Source organism: Callithrix jacchus, chromosome 20 (genome assembly GCF_049354715.1).
Source record: "Callithrix jacchus isolate 240 chromosome 20, calJac240_pri, whole genome shotgun sequence".
Lineage (NCBI taxonomy): Eukaryota > Metazoa > Chordata > Mammalia > Primates > Cebidae > Callithrix > Callithrix jacchus.
Genome location: NC_133521.1, coordinates 24805738 through 24828214, shown reverse-complemented (window position 1 = coordinate 24828214; position 22477 = coordinate 24805738). Strand labels below are relative to the sequence as shown.

Sequence of the window (22477 nt, the reverse complement as noted above, 5' to 3'; positions counted from 1 at the left end):
TATTATCCACTGAGAGGGTGCCCTTGGCTCTTAAAAATCCTATATTAAGCTGCTTCTTGTTTTTGTTTTTTGAATCTTAAAAGGAGAACACTTTAGACATTTTAGGATTGCTATGTAGATCATGTCTGAGATTTAAAATCTAAAAGATTTATCAAGAATATCACTTCTCATTGTGGCTATTAGGTACATAACATGCATTTACAGCAAAGCAAAAAGTTCTCATCTTGGGCCACATGTTGAGAGAGAAAAAAATTTCTGGGGGCCAGACGCGGTGGCTCACATCCATAATTCCAGCACTTTGGGAGGCTGAGGTGGGTGGATCACGAGGTCAGGAGATTGAGACCATCCTGGCTAACACTGAAACCCCACGTCTACTAAAAATACAAAACATTAGCCGAGCATGGTGGCACACACCTGTGGTCCTAGCTACTTGGGAGGCTGAGGTAGGAGAATAGCTTGGACCCAGGAAGCGGAGGTCATGGTGAGCAGAGATTGTGCCACTGCACTCCAGTCTGGGCAACAGAGTAAGACTTTGTCTCAAAAAAAAAAAAAAGTTCTGCAGAATCTTTCCTTTGCCATCACTTCTTTGTTTTCCAAGAAACTTTATTATTATTATTATAAGAACTCTAAATACCTTTACTTATAAGCCATTAAAGTACTACCAAAAAACATTACCTTTCTTTCCAAATTTTTCTCCAAGCCACAGAAACAATTTCCGTGGCTGATCTTAAGTAGTTTATTCTGTAGTTTTTGAACAATTCTTTTTAACCTGGAAAAACTAAATATTTCGACTGGGAAGGACCATTGACCATCCTCCATATTAATCCCACTGTCTGGACAAGGCATTTATTCTGTCTGTATCAGCACTAACCCAACAAGCAGTGGTGCAGCTCAGCGTACCACCAACTGTACCTCAACACTTTTTAGAAGAAAATTGAGATAAACCATTTTATCTGGTCCATGAGAACATTTCATAGTACATGATTTTATGGATGCTTCTTACTAAATAATTCAGTGTTTTCTCTTAAAAGTCATTCTATGTTTAGAAATCAAAAATTCTTTTTTTTTTTTTTGAGATGGAGTTTTACTCTTGTTTCTCAGGCTGGAGTGCAGTGGTGTGATCTCCACTCACTGCAACCTCTGCCTCCCAGGTTCAAGCGATTCTTCCACCTTAGCCACCTGAGTAGCTGGGATTACAGGCATCTGCCATCACACCCGGCTAATTTTTGCATTTTTAATAGAGACGGGGTCTCACTGTGTTGGCCAAGCTGGCCTCGAACTCCTGACCTCAGGTGATCCACCTGCCTCAGCCTCCCAAAGTGCTGGGATTACAGGCATGAGTCACCGTGCCTGGCCTAAAAACTCTTAATATTTTCTCAGGCAAATTGTTGTATTTTTTTCTTTTTCTTTTTCAAGGCTACCCTCTTGAATTTAATTCTTTTTTCTACTGCCCCAGGAATGGAGTATTAGAATTGTTTACAAGTGGCTTCAAAACCACTTAAATGGCCTGGCATGACAGGATTGCTGATGACTCTATGCCAAGGCATCATTTTGTGGTAGAAGGGAAGGAATAACTTGCATGTTGCAGAAAATCAGAGATCAAGGCAATTTTTTAAAGAACCATTTTAAAGAATACAAGCCTATCATGCAGTGTATTAGGCCCTTTAACCCCTTTGCTGTCTTCACTTCCCAATATATTGAGGAAGCAGCTTTTTTTTTTTTTTTTTGAGAAGGAGTCTAGCCCTGTCCCAGGCTAGAGTACAGTGGCACGATCCCAGCTCACTGCAACCTCTGCCTCCTAGGTTCAAGTGATTCTCCTGCCTCAGCCTTCCAAGTAGCTGGGATTACAGGCTTGTACCACCACACTCGGCTAATTTTGTATTTTTAGTAGAGACAGTGTTTCACCATGTTGGCCAGGCTGGTCTTAAACTTCTGACCTCATGATCTGCCCACCTCAGCCTCCCAAAGTGCGGGATTACAGGCGTGAGCCACCACACCCAGCTGGAAGCAGCTTCTAAATGGGAGGCTGCACCTCAGAAAGCCAATGAGTTGGTCCAGTTCCAAAGTTCTGTGTTGTGTAAGCAGAAGTATTTGAACAATCATGTGAATCTGCCTCCCTAAAAAAGACTGTGAAACAAATGCGTACACTCTGGAGATGATGTTTTCAAAGAAATAAATATTTGAGTTGGCCCAACTGAAATGGTGTTTAATTTTTGAAGCAGAGTGTAAATACAGCTGGGAACAAACAGCCGCCTCAAGCTGATCAACAGCTTCACACATTTCCACCACTTTTCCACTGCTAAGCCCTATCAGATACTCCGATTTTTGACTAAATGACCAAATGCTTTGCTTGGAGAAATTGGAGTTTGCCAATTCTTAGTCTTTAGACCCTACTCAGGCAGCCCAACTTAATGTATTCACCCAGTATTTACAAAGATCATTCTGGGTTCCAGACATTATTCCTGTGGGCTTTGGAAAGGGAAAATATAGGATGATCCAATAAAAGTAAAATATGAGCCATGTATATGAGCCATATATGTATTTTTTTTCTTTTTTTTTTTTTTGCCTGAACATAGCTGTAAACTGTTCAGAGAAACATATGTAATTTTAAATTTTCTAAAGCTGCATCTAAAACAGCAAAAAGAAACAGGTGACATCAATTTAATAATATATTATTATATTCAAAATGTTAACTACATATTCAAAGTATTCAGTATATTCACAATGTTATTTCAACACATAATCAATATTTAGAAGTTGAGAAAATTTACATTCTTTGTGATGTGTTCAAAATTGAAACCCGTTATGTGTTTTATATGTATGGCACATTTCAAATTCAGACTGTCACATTTCTTTTTTTTTTTTTGAGACAGAGTCTCACTCTATCACCCAGGCTAGAGTACAGTGGTGTTATCTCGGCTCACTGCAACCTCTGTTTCCTGGTTCAAGCAATTCTCATGCCTCAGCCTCCCACGTAGCTGGGATTATAGGAATGCACCACCAAGCCCAGCTAATTTTCGTATTTTTAGTGGAGATGGGGTTTTGCCATGTTGAGGCTGGTCTCAAACTCCTAGCCTCAAGCAATCTGCCCACCTCGGCCTTCCAAAGTGCTGGGATTACATATGTGAGCCACTGTGCCTGGCCTCAGACTGTCATATTTCAAGTAGTCAATAATCGCATGTGGCTAGTGGCTATCATATTAGGCAGCATATATCTAAACTGTTCTAAACTGTTAGTACTCCTCACTAAAGAGTCCTTCAGATTTAGCCCCTAACAATAAAAATCGGACTTTGCCTCCTGCTAACTAAGGTTCCCATGCACTCAACAAATGCAGCTGCTACTCAGAATTATCTGTGACATGGTAGGCTTTGATGGAAAGCCATGTAGAATGACCAACCAGCAGCACAAGATGGGAAGCTTCTGGAGGACAGGCACCCAGGCTCATGTTGCTGCACTTCTCTCCACACCTCCCTATTCCCCAAACCCATCAATTCCACCTGCCCACCTAACCCCCACCCCTAGCCTGTAGTTGTGGCCTCCAAGGATTCACTTGATGCTTATTAGTGTCTTATTGTGTATTGAGCACCAAACTTACACCAAGCTCTGGAGATACAGGAGTGAACCCTATAGCTATACAATGTCAGGTAGACGTAATGCTGTGAAGACAATTAAACCAGTGCTTCCCGTGTAATAATGAAGGAGGAGGGCATTTCTGTATTCCAGGACTTCTTGGAATTTCAGATTGTATTTATATGATTTTTTTATAGTTTTTGTTTATTCAATCTGTCTTTTAAACAAATGTATATTGCTACATTTTCCCCAGTATATCATTGTTTTACTGTCCTTATAGCACTGGAATTTAGTTGAAAGAATAGAACATTTATACCAAATCTGCTTGTCTTTTAATGTTCAGATGGGTAGTATGTGGCAAGAAGGGTAAAGGGATAGCAAGTAACTGAAGCCAGGGAAGTGACTCTTGTATTGAGTGATCAGAGGCGGGGCATGGTGTCTCACACCTGCAATTCCAACACTTTGGGAGGCCAAGGCAGAAGGATCTCTTGAGCCCAGGACAAGACCAGCCTGGGCAACATGGCAAAACCCCATCTCTACAAAAATTTTTTTAAAAAATTAGCCAGAAGTGGTGGTGCGTGCCTGTGGTCCCACCTACTCAGGAAACTGATGTGGGAGGATCGATTGAGCCCAGGAGTTTGATGCCACAGTGAGCCATATTTTCATCACTGCTCTTCAGCTGGGGTGACAGAGCTAGACCTTGTCAAAAAAAAAAAATCAGTGATCAGGCAGCAGGCCTCACTGACAAGGCAACATTTGAGCAGAAATCTGAATGATAAAGGGGCAAGGCATGCAGGTATCTGGGGAAAGAACTTCCAGGCATTAGGAATAGTTAGGCCAGACACGGTGGCTCTTGCCTGTAATCCCAGCACTTTGGGAGTTCGAGGTGGGTGGATCACTTGAGGGCAGGGTTGGAGACCAACCTGGCCAACGTAGAGAAACCCCATCTCTGCTAAAAAACACAAAAATTAGCTGGACATGGTGGCTTACGCCTGTAATCCCAGCTACTCTGGAGGCCATGGCACGAGAATCGCTTGAACCAGGGATGTGGAGGTTGCAGGGATCTGAGATTGCATCACTGCACTCCAGTTTAGGCAAGAGAGTGAGACTGTTTCAAAAAAAAAAAATAGTTAAAAATATAGTGGCTCTTTGGCCCACTTGGAGGCCATTGCAAAGTGCAGTGAGAGGTAGGGAGATGTCAAAGGTAGATGATAAGGTAAGAAGAAGCCAGATATTGCAGAACCTTGAAAGACATGGTGAAGACACAGGATTTATGCTTAATGTTATAGGTAGCTCTTGGAGGCTGAGGCAGGAGGATTGCTTGAAGCCAGAAGTTTGAGACCAGCCTGGGCTACAAAAAATTAAAAAAGAAATTTAGCTAGGCATGATGGCTCATGCCTATAGTCCCAACTACTTGGGAGGCTGAGGCAGGAGGATCACTTGAGCCAGGGAGGTCGAGGCTGCAATGAAGTATGTTTGCATCACTCCAGTCTGGGTGACAAAGCAAGACTTTCTCTTCCTCTCTCTCTCTACCCCCCCCCGCCTCTCTCTCTCTCTCTCTCTCTCTCTAGATAGATAGATATTCTGATATATATATTATGCTAAGTGAAAAAAGCCATCATATCAGCTAAGTGAAAGAAACAATCCTACTGTATGATTCTATGTATGTAAGATAGACACAGCTGGGTGCAGTGGCTCACACCTGTAACCTCAGCACTTCGGGAAGCCGAGGTGGGTGGATCACTTGAGCTTAGAAGTTCAAGACCATTCTGGGCAACATGACAAAACCCCATCTCTACAATAAATAAATAAAATAAAATAAAATAGCACCACATACTGTATGATTCTACTTATCTAAAATGTGCAGAATAGGCAAATTGATAGAGACAGAAGGTAGATAAGTATCTTCCTAGGGCTGAGACTCAGGGTAGGAAGGATAGGTGAGAATGGAGAATGAGCAGTGACTGTTAATGAGTACAGGATAATGAGTACAGGATTTCTTTTAGGGGTATTGAAATAGATTGTGGTATGGTTGCTTGATTCTGTTAATAGACTAAAAGCCACTGAACTGCATGCTTTAAATGGGTAAGTTTTATAGTATGTGAAAGAAAGAAAGATTGAGAGGGAGGGAGGGAGGAAGAAAGTAGCTGGGGCACAGTGGCTTACACCTGTAATCTCAACACTGAGGTGGGAAGATCACCTGAGACCAGGAGTTTGAGACCAGCCTGGGCAACATAACGAGACATCATCGCTACAAAAAATTTAAAAATTAGCCAGGCATGGTAGCATGTGCCTGTAGTCTCAGCTACTCAGAAGGCTCAAGCAGGAGGATCATATGAGCCCGGGAGTTCAAGGCTGTAGTGAGCCGAGATTTCACCACTGCATCCTAGCCTGGATGATGGAGCAAGACCTTCTCTAAAAAAAAGAAAAAAAAGAAAAAGAATGAAAGATCATTGGCTGCTGGCTTAACCTTAGATCAAGAATCTGCAAATTACAGCCCATGGATGACATTTAGCCACTATCTTTTTTGTAAAGCTCGTGAGCTAAGAATGGTTTTTACATTTTTAGATGGTTGAAGAAACATCAAAATTATTTTGTGCTATGTAAAAATCATATGAAATTCAAATTTCAGGCCAAGCACCGTGGCTCACACCTGTAATCCTAACACTTTGGGAGGCCAAAGCAGGCGGATAATCTGAGGTCAGGATTTCAAGACCAACCTAGCCAACATGCTGAAACCCTGCCTCTACTAAAATACAAAAATTAGCTGGGCATAATGGCGGTTGCCTGTAATTCCAGCTACTCAGGAAGCTGAGACGGGAGAATCACTTGAACCCGGGAGATCATGATTGCAGTGAGCCGAGATCACACTACTGCACTCCAGTCTGAGTGGCTGAGTGAGACTCCATCTAAAAAAAAAAAATCAAATTTCAGTGCCATTAATAAAGTTTTATTGGAACACAGCTATGCTCATTTGTTTATGTGTTGTCTATGGCTGCTCTCAAGCTACAACACAGAGCTGAGTAGTTGGGCTGACAGAGACCATGTGGCTAGCAAAGCCTAAAATATTTACTGACAGGCCTTTTACAGAAAAAACTTGCCGACCCCTGGACTGGACTATAGCAGAGCAAGGGAGGAAGCAGACAGACCAGTTAAGAGGCTCCTGCAGTATCCAGATGAAAAATAATGGTGGTTTGGTCTATGGTGGAAATAGTGGTGTTAGAGCGTTCAAACTCTGAATATGTCTTGCTGGTAGAACTGACAGTGTTTACTGATGAATCGAATGTAAGGTGAGAGAGAATGGACAACTCTTTTGTTTCTCTCCTGAGCAACCAGATGAACGGTGGATTTTGAGGGATGTGTACACAGGTTTAGGGGGAAAAATCAAGAGTTAGGATCTGAACATGCTGAATTTGAGAGACAATGAAATGGCCATAAAACCATTCAAGTGAAGGTGGTTGGGAGGCACTGGATGTACAGGTCTGGAATTCATGGAAACAGGCCTAGAGATAAAAATTTGGGAGTCATCAAAGCTGATACGTAAATCTATAAACCTGGATGTTTTGGAATAATGTTATATTGTTTATAGGGGAAATACAAAGTAGTCATTATAGATCCATATATTAATATCACAGGGCCTCCTAGAACTTCCTGCGTAATTTGGGAAGGCCACTTTACCTAAATGTAAACTGATCTGAGCCCTTCACAACCATCAGCCTGAGACGGAGTCACAGCTGCAGGGTGTGGCATTTCCCTTCAGGGTCATTCACCAGGGTTTAAGGTTCATGGCAAATTATTGATTCTCTTTTACTTTCTCCCTTAAGTACACACTGAGGACAGTATGTTGACAGGGCATGCTACTTGTGTTTTCTTTTTCACACCTTCCAGGGACTTCTCAGTTTGGAACTTTAAATTGTTCCACTTGTGAGCATTCTCCTACCAGCAAGCAACCCAAACACACCTTCATTCCTTGTGCTCAAGGGAGCCAGAGAGTTTTTATGTTGATCACACAAATGACACTTTTGAGAAAATAGACCAGTGGCAGTCTCACATTTCCCATTACTCATGATGTGAGATTATGACTGTGATCTTGGAAAGGAAGGGGATGACATAAACAGCAGATATTCATTCCAACTGTGTAGCTTGTCTATGGTGTGGGTAAGTGAATGACTCAAATGTAGACCCCTTGACACAGCATCAGGGCTCCTCACAAGCTGGCCCATCTGCTTGTGCTGGCTCATATCCCAGCAAAGACACACACCTACATGCAGGCAAGGTCACACACACACACACATACACACATACACACACACGCTTTGAAGTTCAGCCATGTCCCAAGCACTCTACATGCTTTCTCTTTATACCTTTTCACTTGCTATTTCCTCTTCCTAGATTTCTCCCCTTTTAAGATTTGGCCTAGGCCAGGTGTGGTGGCTCGTATCTATAATCCCAGCACTTTGGGAGGCTGAGGCAGGTGGATCACCTGAGGTCAGGAGTTTGAGACCAACCTGGCAAACATGGTGAAACTCCACCTACTAAAAATACAAACATTAGCCAGGTATGGTAGCACGTGCCTCTAGTCCCAGCTACTCGGGAGGCTGAGGCGGGCAAATCGCTTGAACCTGGGAGGTGGAGGTTGCAGTGAGCCGAGATTGCATACTGCACTCTACCTTGGAGAACAGACCAAGACTCCATCTCTGAAAAAAAAAAAAAAAAGGATTTGGCCTAAATGTGGCCCACTGGAAGCCTATCCTGACATTTCCTGAGTTTTTGTCTCTCTGCTCTCATAACAGACTTAATTCCCCTGTTCTAGCAGTGCTAATTCTGTTGTGATCATGCATTCATATGTCTTTCTCCCTCACTGGACTGTACTCTGTTCATGTTTTCGTGAAACAAACACCTAGCACCTCTCACAGTACCCAGCATTTGCATGTGTTTAACATACCTGCTGAGAGAACATTCAATGCTATGCCTAAGATGACATCTGCAGAGTGAGAGGACTGGGGCCAGCAGTGAAGGGGCAGGTTTGAAATGCCGAGAGCTGGGTCTTGTTCAGCTTTGGGGGCTGACACCAGCTGTTCTGCACATCCTTTTGTTCTACCAGCCTTATTTTCCTTGAGCCTTAAAGCAGTGCTGGCCCTCCTTGTCTTTACAAGGCAGTCAGGGATTTGCAAGTTCCCCTAAGATTCTTTACCATTACATTCTTTCCAACAGCCTACATCAAAGCATAAGGCATCTCTGAGAACTGCTGCTGCTTTGATAAGTCCCAAAGCTCTGCCAGCAGGGTGCATTTGTTAGCCATCTTTTGGCAAGCACACACATACATACACATACACCCCCAAACCATTAGTTTAATGTTGCTTCTGATTGACACATCTTTTTTACGACTTTCTAGGCCAAAAGCAGCATCAGTTATTCTTGTGCTAGAAATTAGACATCTGAATTCATTTAAGGTCTGTATTTCCCTTAAGAAATCCTCTCTCCAATAACTTTTTCCAGGTCATAACATGTGAAGTGTAAAATTCCTAGAAGTCATATTCAGGCAGGTGAAAGCAGACCTGGAGTCAGCCCATAGAAGACCAGCCACACACTCTGCGGCAATTTCAGTTAGCAAAGCCAGAGAGCAGCTGGAAGCCCAGGCTCTCTAGAGTGGTCTTCATTTAGCCATTCATTGAACAAAAAAGGTATTGAGACCCCACAGGCCTTGTTCTTGGTGCTGCAAATATAGCAGCGAACAAAACAGGCAAGGTCCTTGAGGTCTTGGGGAGGTTATATCTATTAGGGGAAACTGGCAGACCAAAAATAAATAAGTAAGAAGCTGGGGAATGCTTTCTGTGGTTTCTTACAGCACCTGAATGGCTTTCCATTCGGAAAGAGGACTTGTATTTCTAGAAGCCAGAGAAAGGATTGGTTGAGAGAGTTCAGGAAACAGCCTTGTTGAGGCTCCTGAGTCTAGGTCAAGGCCAATACCTGGGCCTGGCATGCAGCATGACCTGTCTGGCAAGGATGGCAATCATTGTAGACTTGTTTTAGTTTTTCTCTTTTTTAAGATTTCTCAGGCATACCTTTCTTGGGGAAAATGGTGTTGCTAATACTTTACATGCTTGGAACTAGCAGGAAATGGAGATTTCATTTCTGCAAAATAGATAATTCTCTCTTCAACTAGCACATCTCCTCTCAAACTAGCCAGACTGTCACTACTGACCCATTCCAGAGGACACGTCTGGTATCAAACACCTCCAAATAGGGGTGTTGTCCTGAGCAGGGATTTCTCTCTCCCTCTCCCACCACAGGCCTCCTCTCATGTGGCCAATTTAGGGTTGTTCAAGGGCAGTACTATTTTCTCCACTAAGACAGAATCTTGGGGTTTGAATCTGTCCCTGAAAAAAGTGGCAGGTTCAAGTTTCTGTGATATAGCCCACTGAGCATGGGCTTGGAGTGCTGGGCTCCCCTAGCTGACTCTCTGTAGTTTCACTCTTTTCTTGCTACTTCACCTACTGATGGACAGAAAGAATCCATCACCAATCAGACCGAAGCTGAGCCCTTTTCTTCTTGCCATCCTCCCTCCCTCACCTCCTTCATCCCTGTCTCTCTCCCACTTAGGTCTTCCCTCTGGCCTCCAGATCCCAAGGTGGAATCCCTGTCTTCATTGTCCTATGAACTCCATGGGCTCTGACCATTGTAATCTTGTGCTGGCTTTTCCTGTGGTTTTGGATACTCAACATCTTTCCATCTTTCTCAGTTTTATGAGTGCAGTCTCCTTCTCTATTCACTCCTTTGGAGACCTCCCATGTTTCCTTTGTTTTTCTTTCCAGAGAATCATCCCTCCTTTTTCTTTTTCTCTATTTCCTTTTTTTTTTTTTTTTTTTTGAGATGGAGTCTTGCTCTGTCTTGGGCTGGAGTGCAGTGGCACAATCTCAGAGGCTCACTGCAACCTCTGCCTCCTGGGTTCAAATGATGGCCTCAGTTCCCAGGTAGCTGGGACTACAGGCATGCACCACCAAGCCTGGATAATTTTTTTGTATATTAAGTAGAGATGGGGTTTTGCCATGTTGGCCAGACTGGTCTCAAACTCCTGACCTCAGGTGATCCTCCCACCTCAGCCTCCCAAAGTCCTGGGATTACAGGTGTGAGCCACTGCACCAGGCTAGCCCTCCATTTTTATGCATTCTTTCAATATGCATGCTAGGTTCTGGAATACAAAATGGGTATGCAACAAACCAGCCCCTCCCTAGGAGGCTTGGTATAGAGGGAAGAACTGGCCTGAAACTGAGCCAGAGGCCTGCAGAGAGAAGTGAAAGTGTTGAGTATCTGTGAGAACAAAGTGAAAGGATGATGCGTTGTGACTTGGAGGGGCTCTGGGCTCTTCAGGAAGAGAATGGGGAGGAGTATTCTGGGCAGATGGAATAGTTTACACAAAGATGAGGAGGTATCAAAGAACCTGATGTGTTTTTGGAGTTTTGTGGAGTTTAGTGTCACTGATGATGGAATGTAAACAGAAAGAATGATGGGAGATGATGCTGGAAAGGTAATTTAGGCTGGGCGCAGTGGCTCATGCCTGTAATCCCAACACTTTGGGAGCTGAGGTGGAAGGATCATTTGAGCTAAGGAGTTTGAGACTAGCCTGGGCCACATAACAAAAAAATCAAAAAGTCAGATGTTGCAGCACACACCTCTGGTCCAGTTACTTGGGAGGTTGAGGCAGGAGGATTGTTTAAGCCCAAGAGGTTGAGGCTGCAATGAGCCATGATGATTGCACCACTGCACTCCAGCCTCGGTGACACAGCAAGGCCCAAAAGAAAGAAAGAAAAGAAAGAGAGAGAAAAGAAAGAAAGAGAGAGAGAGAGAAAGAGAAAGGTAATTTAGGATATGACCTCCAAGAAGAAGAAAACTAACATATTATTTTATTTAGTCCTTACAAAACCTTCCAGATTTTACTGCCTCCACTTTGCCTGTGAGGAACCTAAGGCTTGGAGAAGTTACATGACAAGTAGAAGGAAGCAGAGGCTGGGAAGAGTAGGGAGAGGGAAAGGGATGAAGAGATTCCGGATAATGGGTACAACAATACAGTCAGATAAAAGGAATAAGTTCTTGTACTTGGTAGTATGCTAGGAAGACTATAGTTAACAATAATAGCCAGGCGCGGTGGCTCACGCCTGTAATCCCAGCACTTTGGGAGGCCGAGGTGGGCAGATCACGAGATCAAGAGATCGAGACCATCCTGGCCAACATGGTGAAATCCTGTCTCTACTAAAAATACAAAACAATAGCCGGGCATGGTGGCATGTGCCTGTGGTCCCAGCTACTCAGGAGGCTGAGGCGGAAGAATCGCTTCAACCCAGGAGGTGGAGGTTGCAGTGAGCTGAGATTGTGCCACTGCACTCCAGCCTGGCGACAGAGCAAGACTCCGTCTCAAAAAAAAAGAAAACAAAAAACCCCCACAATAATATATTGTATATTTCAAACTAGCTAGAAGAAAATAATTGGAATGTTTCCGTGACAAAGAAAAGATAAATGTTTGAGGTGGTGGGCCTGGCCCAGTGGTTCATGCCTGTAATCCCAGGAAACCAATGTGGGAGGATTGCTTGAGCTCAGGAGTTCAAGACCAGCTTAGGCAACATGGCAAAGCCTCTTTACAAAAAATATAAAAATCAGTCAGCTGTGGGCCGGGCACAGTAGCTCATGCCTATAATCCCAGTACTTTGGGAGGCAGAGGCAGACAGATCACTTGAGTCCAGGAGTTTGAGACTAGTCAGGGCAATGTAGCAAAACCCCATCTCTACAAAAAATACAAAAAAATTAGCCAAGTGTGGTGGTGTACGCCTGTGGTCCCAGCTATTCAGGAGCTGAGGTAGGAGGATCACCTGAACCTGGGAGGTGGAGGTTGCAGTGAGCCAAGATGGTGCCACTATACTCCAGCCCGGGCAACAGAGTGAGACTTTGTCTCAAAACAAACAAACAAACAAAAAAATTAGCAGGGTGTGGTGATATGCACCTGTGGTCCCAGCTACTTGTGAGGCTGAGGTGGGAGTATCAGTTGAGCCTAGTAGGTTGATGCTGCAGTGAGCCATGATCACATCACTGCACTCTAGCCTAGGTGACAGAGTGAGATTCTGTCTCAAAAAAAAAGTAAATTAAAAATGATATGGTGGATAGTTTCATTACCCTAAATTAATTATTATACATTGTAACCAAGTATCAAAATATCACATGCACCTCAAAAATATGTATAACTATTACATATAAATAAAAACACTCACTGAGGTCTTGGGCTCCAGAGTCCTAGGTTTCATTCCCAGCATCTCCACATGTTTGGTACACTTAGTCCCCTATCTCTTCCTGGACCTAGTTTCCCGTTTGCTAAAAGGGAATGATGATACCAGAGCCTAATTTGTTGTTAGGAGAAGATTAGAAAGATTCACTTTAAAAGTCCATGGGTATGCAAAGCATCTTGATAACTTACCTTGAAGAGGAGAAAAAAATAAAAACATAAAAATAAAAATAAAAGTCCATGGATAATAAATGTTAGCTTTTTTTTTTTTTTTTTGAGATGGAGTTTTGCTCTGTCGGAGTGCGGTGGCGGGATCTCGGCTCACTGCAACCTCCACCTCCTGGGTTCAAGCAATTCTCCTGCTCAGCCTTCAGAGTAGCTGGGAATACAGGCATGCACCACAACACCTGGCTAATTTTTGTAGTTTTAGTAGAGATGAGTTTTCGTCATATTGGCCAGGTTGGTCTCAAACTTTTGACCTCATGATTTACCTGCCTTAGCCTCCCAAAGTGCTGGGATTACAGGCTTGAGCCACCATGCCCAGCCAAATGTTAGCTCTTAAGCAACAAAGTCAGGATTTACCACAGATATGCCTGAGTTCAAAGTCCTTGTGCTTTTCATGTATACCCTACTGCCTCCATTGATTATGAAGGATCTTATGCTCAATGCAAAGGAGAGTCTGGATCTATCTCATAGAAACAGGAAGCACTAAAGTTCTTTAAAAAGGGGAGTGATTTGGGCTCACCACATATGTTTGCAAGATCACTGTGTGGAGAGGGGTCTAGGGGACCAGGACTAGGTGAAAGGAAAGGAGAGAAATGGAACGGCAGGCCAGGCACAGTGGCTTATGCCTATAATCCCAGCACTCTGGGAGGCTGAGGCTGGTGGATCATATGAGGCCAAAAGTTCGGGCCAGCCTGGCCAACATGGTGAAACCTCGTCTCTATTAGAAATCCAAAAATTAGCTGGGCATGGTGGTGGGCACCTCTAATCCCAGGTACTCAGGAGGCTGAGGCAGGATAATTGCTTGAACCCAGGAGGTGGAGGTTGCAGTAAGCCTAGATTGCACCACTGTACTCCAGCCTGGGTAACAGAGCAAGACTCTAATGCTTCCTTCTAATGTTATGGAAAGAAATCCCAGGGTTCCTGGAGGTCCAGAAACTTCATAACTGACACTGATTCTAATCTCAGTAAACATAAATTGTGGTCTTTCATATCTTTCTTCTCTCCCAAGCTGAGAGCTTCTTGAGTGCAGGCACAGTCTGACTGTGGCCCTGGTGATGTACAATGAGCATTTCCCAAATGAATGACAGACTGTCTTCCAGCGTTCCATGCACACACTGTCTCCCTCATTGCTCACTGCTGCAGGAAAGCACTCACCAGGATCCCACCATTGCCCAGTCCTTCTGCAAGCCCTCCAGCCATCCAAAGTGGGGAAGATTCTCCTACTCTGGTCCACCTTCTTTTGCATCGACCTTAAGTGATTATGCGGGCACAGTTTATGGCTTGGCCACCAGAGGGCTATTCTCAGTGCTCAGGATTTTCGAGAGCAACTTCACAAGGCTTCTTCGACGTAGCCAGCATTTGGAGGCAGATTCTTTTGTTAGTTTCAGACTGAATCTGGGCGCCTGTCCGTTATGAGGATCTGATCATACGGCGCCTTTAAAATACCACTTGCCCTGCTATATCGGGAAATTTATTGGGAAAATGCTATGTTTTTTCTTCCAGAGGAAAGAAGGGGGATGGTGGGGGAGGAAAGGCTGATATTACAATAATCTGCCCCCTGCAGGACTTTTGAGGGGGGAAAGGTCCCTGGGTAAAGGTGGCACAAAGACCACCCAGGGCTTCAGGCTTGCCTAGTTGGGGTGCTCCAATCCAGCCTCAGCCCATCCCTGGTCACCTGATCCTTCAAGCTGAGAAGCTCTGGACTTGGAAGACTGCTTGGGCAAGCCGCAAAGCCTTTGACTTCAGCTGCCTCATCAGTAAGACACTCACCAACCACATCTGTCTCAGAGTCATGTCATGGTAAATGAGCAAACGTGTGTGAAAGTGTGTTAAAAAAAATGTGGAGCCCTGTGGAAATATAAGACATGTTTATCTTGCTCTCACCACTTAGATCACTGTCCAGGGTTAGGATGAACACAAACAATAGCAAATCACAATCATAACAGGTCAAAAGTGGTTTTGAGCACTTGAAGGAAAATGATAGCAGAAAATAACAAGTTTTTAATGATTAAATAGAAATTCCTCTTTAGATTGTGTAAGACAAATTACTATTATTCAACATAAAATTATAATAAAACCTATTTCAAAAATCAGAAGAGAAATAGTCATTGGGACTTTGAATATCAGCATGTCATCCTATAGCCTTACATTTTTACATTTTTGTGTGATTGCCTAATTTATTTTAAAACACTTAAGTCGCTGGATGTGGTGGTTCACACCTGTAATCCCAACACTTTCAGAGGCCGAAGCAGGCAGTTCACCTGAGGACAGGAGTTCAAGACCAGCCTGGCCAACATGGTGAAACCCCGTCTCTACTAAAAATAAAAATAAAAATAAATTAGCTGGGCATGGTGGCAGACACCTGTAATCCCAGCTACTTGGGAGGCTGAGGCAGGAGAATTGCTCAAACCCAGGAGGTGGAGGTTGCAGTGAGCCGAGATCGTGCCACTGTACTCCAGCCTGGGTGACAAAGCAAGACCCTCTCAAAAACAACAAAACAAAGTAAGTCACAGTCACATACTGTTTCTCCTGATCTTCACACTAGAATTGGTAGTTACTTGGTTTAGATTCTCAAGATAGTACTCTTCTTTATCTAACAGACTCTAGATAACCTGAAGGAAGGGAAACACCATCTACGCGTGCGGCCTGCAGACATACCTGTTGCAGAGAGAGCATCTCTGAACTACTGGCGAACATGGAAGTGTATTAGCAAACCCTCAGAATTTCCAATCAAAAGCCCAGCCTTCACAGGTATAATTGGGATATGCTGGCCCTCCCTGAAGCCCACACCAACTTTCCCTTTCCTCACCCTAACAGAAGTGGGTTCCATCCAGAGAGCAGAGAGTGCCTGATTTCTGAGGCAGTCTCTGTCATCTCCTTTGATCTTCTGCCCTGCCACAGGCCCTCTCCATGACTGCTTGCCTGCTGGAACCAACATCCTCCATCACACTCTGCATTCTGGTTTCACGTGGGCAAGGCGAGGCTTCATTCCACTTCCTCCTATTTGTCAGGGAACTCCACCATTCTTTCAAGTTTCCTCCAAACAACACACACAATATCCCCAAATGGTCACTGTCTGATGGGTGCCTCACAGCACATGAGTACAGGGCATTTATGATTACTGATGGGTTTTAGTTTCCAGGAGTGTCAAAAGCATCTATTTTGTCTGTAAATCACTGTGTTTGGTTTGATCAATTATAAAGAATCAAATGGGTAAATGAATTTAATGACTTTGGGTACATAAGTCAAAATGTCACATGTGCCACTGCCCTTCACTCTCTAAAAAAAAAAAAAAAGATTTCCAGCCAGGCACGGTGGCTCATGCCTATAATCCCAGCACTTTGGGAGGCTGAGGCAGATGGATCATCTGAGGTCAGGAGTTCAAGAACAGCCTGGCAACAAGGTGAAACCCTGTCTCTACTAAAAATAGAAAAATTAGCTGGGCATGGTGCCATGTACCTGCAGTTCCAGCTACTTGGGAGGCTGAGGCAGAAGAAACCACTTGACCCTGAGAGACAGAGGTTGCAGTGAGCCAAGATGGTGCCACTGTACTCTAGCCTGGGTGACAGAGTGAGACTCCATCTCAAAAAATTAAAAAACAAGAAAGAAAGAAAAGGAAAGAAAAAAAATAGACTTCCATGCCCCACTCCTTACCACACTACTTCTGAGCCTTAGGGCTACATCTGAAAAGAGAAAGAAGGAAGATGTGTCTAGCAAGTGGCAAGGACAGTCTCCTGGGTGGTCTCTCTAGCATCCTCTAGGGCCACTGGGTCAGGGAAAACCCTGCTGGAATAAGATCCCTGGCTTCTGGGAGGTGGTGACACTGCCTGCATGTTCTCTTCCAGGCCTACATGATAAGGCGCCTCTGGGGCTCATGGACACACCCCTGTTAGACACAGAAGAGGAGGTGCACTACTGCTTCCTGCCACTAGACCTGGTGGCCAAGTATCCCAGCCTAGTGACTGAAGACAACCTGCTGTGGCTGGCTGAGACGGTGGCCCTCATCGAGTGCGAGTGCAGCGAGTTCCGCTTCATCGGTGATTGCTCTGTCCAGAGCTGGGGCAGGGGACGGGTTGATAGGGCCCATCCACCCCTCCCTATCCCATGTCCCACAGAGGCCTATCTCGGTGCTCAGAGCCTCAGGAACTGCCCTAGGCAGAGGTGGTGGAAACATGACAGAGCCTTCCAGGAGGCAAGCCGATTCCAGCATTAGAATCTCTAGACTCAGGGCTATTTTATTCCCTATTTGTTTTGGGATGGCCTGGTTGTAAAAGGGCACAGGAAGGTGTCAGGGGCCACAGGAGTTGGTGCGAAGGGCAGGGTGCTGAGCTGGTCACCAAAGTCAGCTTCTCTTCTTACTCTGCCCTTATGTATCCAACAGGCCTCCAGGCCTCAGATCCTCTTACCATAAAATGAGGAATCCAGATTGTTTCAAAGGATGGTGCTACCTGCTCTCAATACCACCAAACTCAGAATAAGAGGGATGGAGGGCAGATGGTGACAGGTTCTCCCAGAATCACGGAATTGTCTACTTGAGCTAGTGGCCTAAGGAGGGATGAGATTTTCCACCTTGGGCAGAGAGAGCCTCTCTCCCCTTACTGCCCCAGAATGAGCTGTTTGGGATGTGAACTGAATGACCTCTTTGACTCCAAGATGCTACTGCTGTCTAGATAGATAAGGCAGTAAACATTCAAGTCACACTACAGACCCAAATGTCTGGAACCCCAGTCATTCATATTCATAGATTCATAGTCACCTAGAAAGTTGTCTGTGATGTGCTTCTATATCTCCAAGTTGATTCACACAGGACATTAGCGTTGGCTCCATCTCTGCTTCCCATACTGCAGTCCAGGCAGGGACAAACTGCAAGTGCCACCTTCCAGCCCAGGCTCAGCTGGGCCCCTCCTCTCTAAGCAGCAAGACAACTCCCTCTTTTGGAATGACCTGCTCTTTGGTCAAGACTCGCAGGGTAAGTCTCAGGGCCAGCATGCTCACCAGGAGGGCCTGGCTTGGGATCCCAGGCCAAGCCACAGGAGGCCATATCCATGGCCTCATACACAGGAAAGCAAAGTTATGTGGGGTCTTTCATCTTGAAAACCACACACTCAAAGCTAATCTAATCAGGTATGTTGAGAAGTTGTTTCAGAACAAGGAAAACCTAGGATAAGTTACAGCACCAGAAACCTGTCAAAACCAGGACCTCATTTAAACCAGAAATAGCCTCATTAACTCACTGTGTTCCCCTTTGTTTTTCAAGTGAATTTTCTTCGCTCACAGAAGATGTTACTACCGGATAATTTCTCTAACATTGATGTATTAGAAGCAGAAGTGGAAATTCTGGAAATCCCTGCACTCATGGAAGCTGTAAGGTTGTACCGGATGAACATGGGTATGTTGCCAGGAAACCTTGGCCTCCCCTTGACAGTTTTGGTTTGACCTGGAAAAGTCAAGCACAATCTCCCCTTCCACAACCACTTTGGGCTTTAGGGGTTAGTGTTAGAAGTGAGTCTTTTCTGGCTGATTTTGAATCCAAGAAGAGGATTCACAGCCTGAAATCCTACGTGCTGCTCTGCAGGCTCAGCCTTCCCACTGAGGGTGGGGAGTTGGCAACCAGTCAGGGGTGTAGGGCCCCCAGCCTATCCTGGAGCAGGAGGAGCCCAGCCCAGGTGGGAAGCTAGGCTGGAATGTCCTGGGCCTGAGAGCAGGCTTCCCAGGGGTAGGGGAGGTCTGCCCTGCTTGTGAGAGTGGTGGGGACTAGGAGCACCCACTAGCCACTCCCATCCTTCCTCCCCCAGGCACTGTGGGAGGTGTGGGAAATGCTCAGTGCTTCAGTCATCTACCCTCCCCCAAATTCCCTCATCACCTCACCTCGAAACCCCCGGCTGCTGTGCTCGTTTCTGCTTATTCCTGACACTTGCTAACCCCTATCTAGCCCAGGCCTTCGTTCATGCCCCCAGCCCTACCTCATTCCAGCTTGTTCTTCCCTTCACGGTTTTCATCAGGGCCATTCATCATTCCATTTCCCAACTCCACCTCCATGGAAGCTACTGTGCATGTTGTAGGGCACCAGCTACCTGAGCGTGGCTTCAGCTGGCATCCTGAGAATGTGTAGAACTCCATTGCACATCGGAAGCTTTGCCTGGGCATCACCAGACATTTCTCCCATGGCAATCAGGCTTTTCCTTATCTTCAGGCATAGATTTCCCAGCCTTCTCCCAGACAAATAGAAACCTGTCCTCCTCACCGGGCATGGTGGCTTACGCCTGTAATGCCAGGACTTTGGGAGGCCAAGGCAACAGGAGTTTGAGACTAGCCTGACAACATGGTGAAACCCCATCTCTACTAAAATACAAAACTTAGTCAGGTGTGGTGGCATGCACCTGTAATCCCAGCTACTTGGGAGGCAGAGGCAGGAGAATTGCTTGAACCCAGGAGGCAGAGGTTGCAGGAGCCTAGATCATGCCACTGCACTCCAGCCTGGGCAACAAAGCAAGACTCCATCTCAAAAAACAAAAAAAAAGAAAAGAAAAAGAAACCCATCCTCTCGTGGGGAGTGGCATGCTGCAGCAGGTCTCAGGACCCTGTCCCAGGGCCTTACAATCCACTTAAGGCGATATGAGTTCAGTCCCTTCCCTCAAAGCCTTCTCTGTGCCTCAGAGAACATAGATCATTGTGAAATGGTAGTGCAGTGCTTGCTCCACAGAGCAATGCAAAGATTGAGCAAGTGTGTTGACAGCCAGGCTCTGGAAGCTGGCAGCACTTCTCAAACACAAAGAGTGGCTTTAGCCTTCTACAAAGCATTACAACTAAGGGAAACAGCTGTCGTAACCTTGGAGATGAACAGAGCTGACCTCAAATCCTAGCCTGTTCCCTGCCCAGCTTTGCAGTTTAGGGAAAGATACTTCATTAGCCTCTTGGCAGTTTCTTCAACGTGAAATGATGATAGCACTACCCCCTCTTGTAGGGTTGCTCTCAGGATCGGAGATGATCTACGAACATCCCCCAGCAGTGTGCCCATTGGCACATTGTTGCCACTGGAGGAGAGTCCTGAAGGCTGTGATAACTGTGTTCTCTCTACTGTACCCTGGGCCCACTGTAGGACGAAAAGGTCCCACCCATAAGCCAGCAACCCAAATACCCACCCTGAAAGTAATACCACACAGTATGTCTCTGGGGGAAATTCTGCCCAGGAGAGCCAGTAATAGGGGCGGTGAATCCAGAATGCCTGTAGCACTCATTGAGTTTCCAGGCTATGGTTGCCAGTCTTTATCCTTGGATGGTTATAGCAGAGCTTGGAACTAATGAAGACTCCTGCAGAGGCTGGGGCCAGATGGCTGCTTTCCTGAAACTTTTGAAATTCAGATTCTAGTGATATAGCAAATGAATCCCCCCATTCCCAACTCACCTCCCAACAAATAGTTATGACTTCTAAGCCTAAGTATACAAAAAAAATTTGTACTGATTTTGAGAAGATCTCAATTTGGACTGTGCAAGGAAATATCATCCCTCTGAGCTTCCTCAGTATAATGGAGACAGCAGTAGGAACTGAGCCCCACAGCCTCCAATCCAGCTATGACCATGGGGGGGCCTAGGAGTCACCCCTTTCTCCCTGGTACAGGTGGCTGTTCCCGGACCACCTGTCCTCCCCTGAGCCCTGGGAAGGGGGCCCACACAGCCAGCTTGGAGTCCATGAAGCCACTCTACACAATGGCCCTGGGTCTGCTAGTCAAGTATCCAGACTCTGCGCTGGGCCAGCTCCGCATCGAGAGCACACTGGATGGAAGCCGGCTGTACATCACAGGAAACGGTGTCCTCTTTCAGCACGTCAAGTGAGGCCCTCCTCAGGACACGCTGAGTCCCATCCTGCACAGCTCTGCCCTTCCCTAGGAATAACCTGGGCCCTTCCCTAGGAATAACCTGGGCCCTTCCCACTAGCCAGAGGGCAAGTGTGTCCTTGGGGCCAGCGCATCATTTTAGCCACTCCCACACCAGCACCACCACACTACCACCAGGTTAGGGCCTCAAAGGAGAGGGATGGTGCCAAGGTACAAGGGTTGCTAAAGTTCAAAGGCTTCAGACCGTTTCATATTTCTGTCCTCTGCAGTCCATTTCCCTGGTTCTAGCCCTGTGCTAGGTCTGAGGCGACCAGGCCACAGTCACACCCTCAGGGAGCTGGGTACCTCCCCATGTAGACCCTCTGCAAAGGTCCTCCCTCCACTCTTGGGAGGCTTACTCGACACACAGAAAGGCCAGAGCCAGGGGTGAGCCCCTTAGAAGCAGGGCAGGGTGTGCTTCCCAGTGGTGTGGTCCCTGGCCCTTGCTTTGTGGAATGAGCTCAAGTGTCCTCATTAGTGCAGGGGCAAGGAATCCAACCCTGTTTTGTAGAAGGGCAAACAGGTGCAGAACAGTAGAGCAACTCTCTTAGGGTGAGAAAATAGACTGGCACCAAAATCGAAGGTAGAAGTGGGATTTCTGGAGCCCCTGGGAGAGGGTCAGCTGACCCTTAATACTGTCTTTCCCCATATTGTTGTTTTGGGCTCTTTTAGCCCATAAAGTCCATTTCTCTCAGAGATGTCCACCCTGATGTCACAGAGGGTGAAGACAGGTGCCTTGGGAGGGAGAGTTTGAAGAAGGGGGTTGATGTTCAGACCCCAGTCTTTTTCCAGGACTATGGCAGGCTGCAGCATGGTGCCTGAGATGTCTTGGGCAGATGTGTATGGGGGCAATAAGGGATTGTTTCCCTGGCCTGACCCTGGAACCTGAAACAGGACCTGGAGACATGAAATTAGTCAATTTAGAGGGCTTTGCTGAAATAAGTCAAGCTCAGCTCCAAAAATGTGACCTGTTGTCCAGGCTTACTCTCCTACAAGATAAACCAGATTTCCAGTTAAAACAAGGAAATGATGTTAATGATGCCTGGTTTGAGCCAGTGTTGTGGCAAGATATCCTAGGCATGGAAAGTTTACAGGCTTAATTCTCTTTGGGTGCAGTGCTGATATTCTTCATAACAGGTCTTTCCTCTGCGCAGGAATTGGCTGGGGACTTGCCGGCTGCCCCTGACAGAGACCATTTCTGAGGTGTACGAGCTTTGTGCCTTCCTGGACAAGAGGGACATCACCTATGAGCCAATGAAAGTGGCTTTGAAAACTTATCTGGAGCCGAGGACTTTGGCACCCATGGATGTGCTCAGTAAATCAGAAAGCTTCTGGGTTTGAATTTAGCATCAGGGGAGTGTCTGGGGAGTTGGAAGGAATAGATGAGGTGGCCAAGAGGAGGAACAATAGATGGAAGAGGAGGAGAAAGCCAGGCCAATATTTTGGGTTTGTACAAAAGGGAAAATTTCATGTTAAGTGCTCCCTCCTCACCTCCAAGGCCACAATTCATCTCGAGCCGCAGATAGAGCTGTTACCC

At 45.7% G+C, this 22477-nt stretch overlaps 1 protein-coding gene across 3 annotated transcripts in view; it reads left to right on the top strand.

Annotated features, from left to right (window-relative positions):
• KCTD19 (potassium channel tetramerization domain containing 19) overlaps positions 1 to 22477 on the top strand; it is a 36640-nt gene that overhangs the window by 6272 nt on the left and 7891 nt on the right. For all 3 annotated transcript variants that reach the window (XM_035282100.3, XM_035282101.3, XM_035282103.3), the window contains exons 3-7: positions 15667 to 15817; positions 16912 to 17103; positions 18324 to 18455; positions 20685 to 20895; positions 22095 to 22255. In XM_035282100.3, coding sequence (XP_035137991.1) covers positions 15667 to 15817; positions 16912 to 17103; positions 18324 to 18455; positions 20685 to 20895; positions 22095 to 22255 — 847 coding nt within the window. The remainder of the gene's footprint in view (positions 1 to 15666; positions 15818 to 16911; positions 17104 to 18323; positions 18456 to 20684; positions 20896 to 22094; positions 22256 to 22477) is intronic.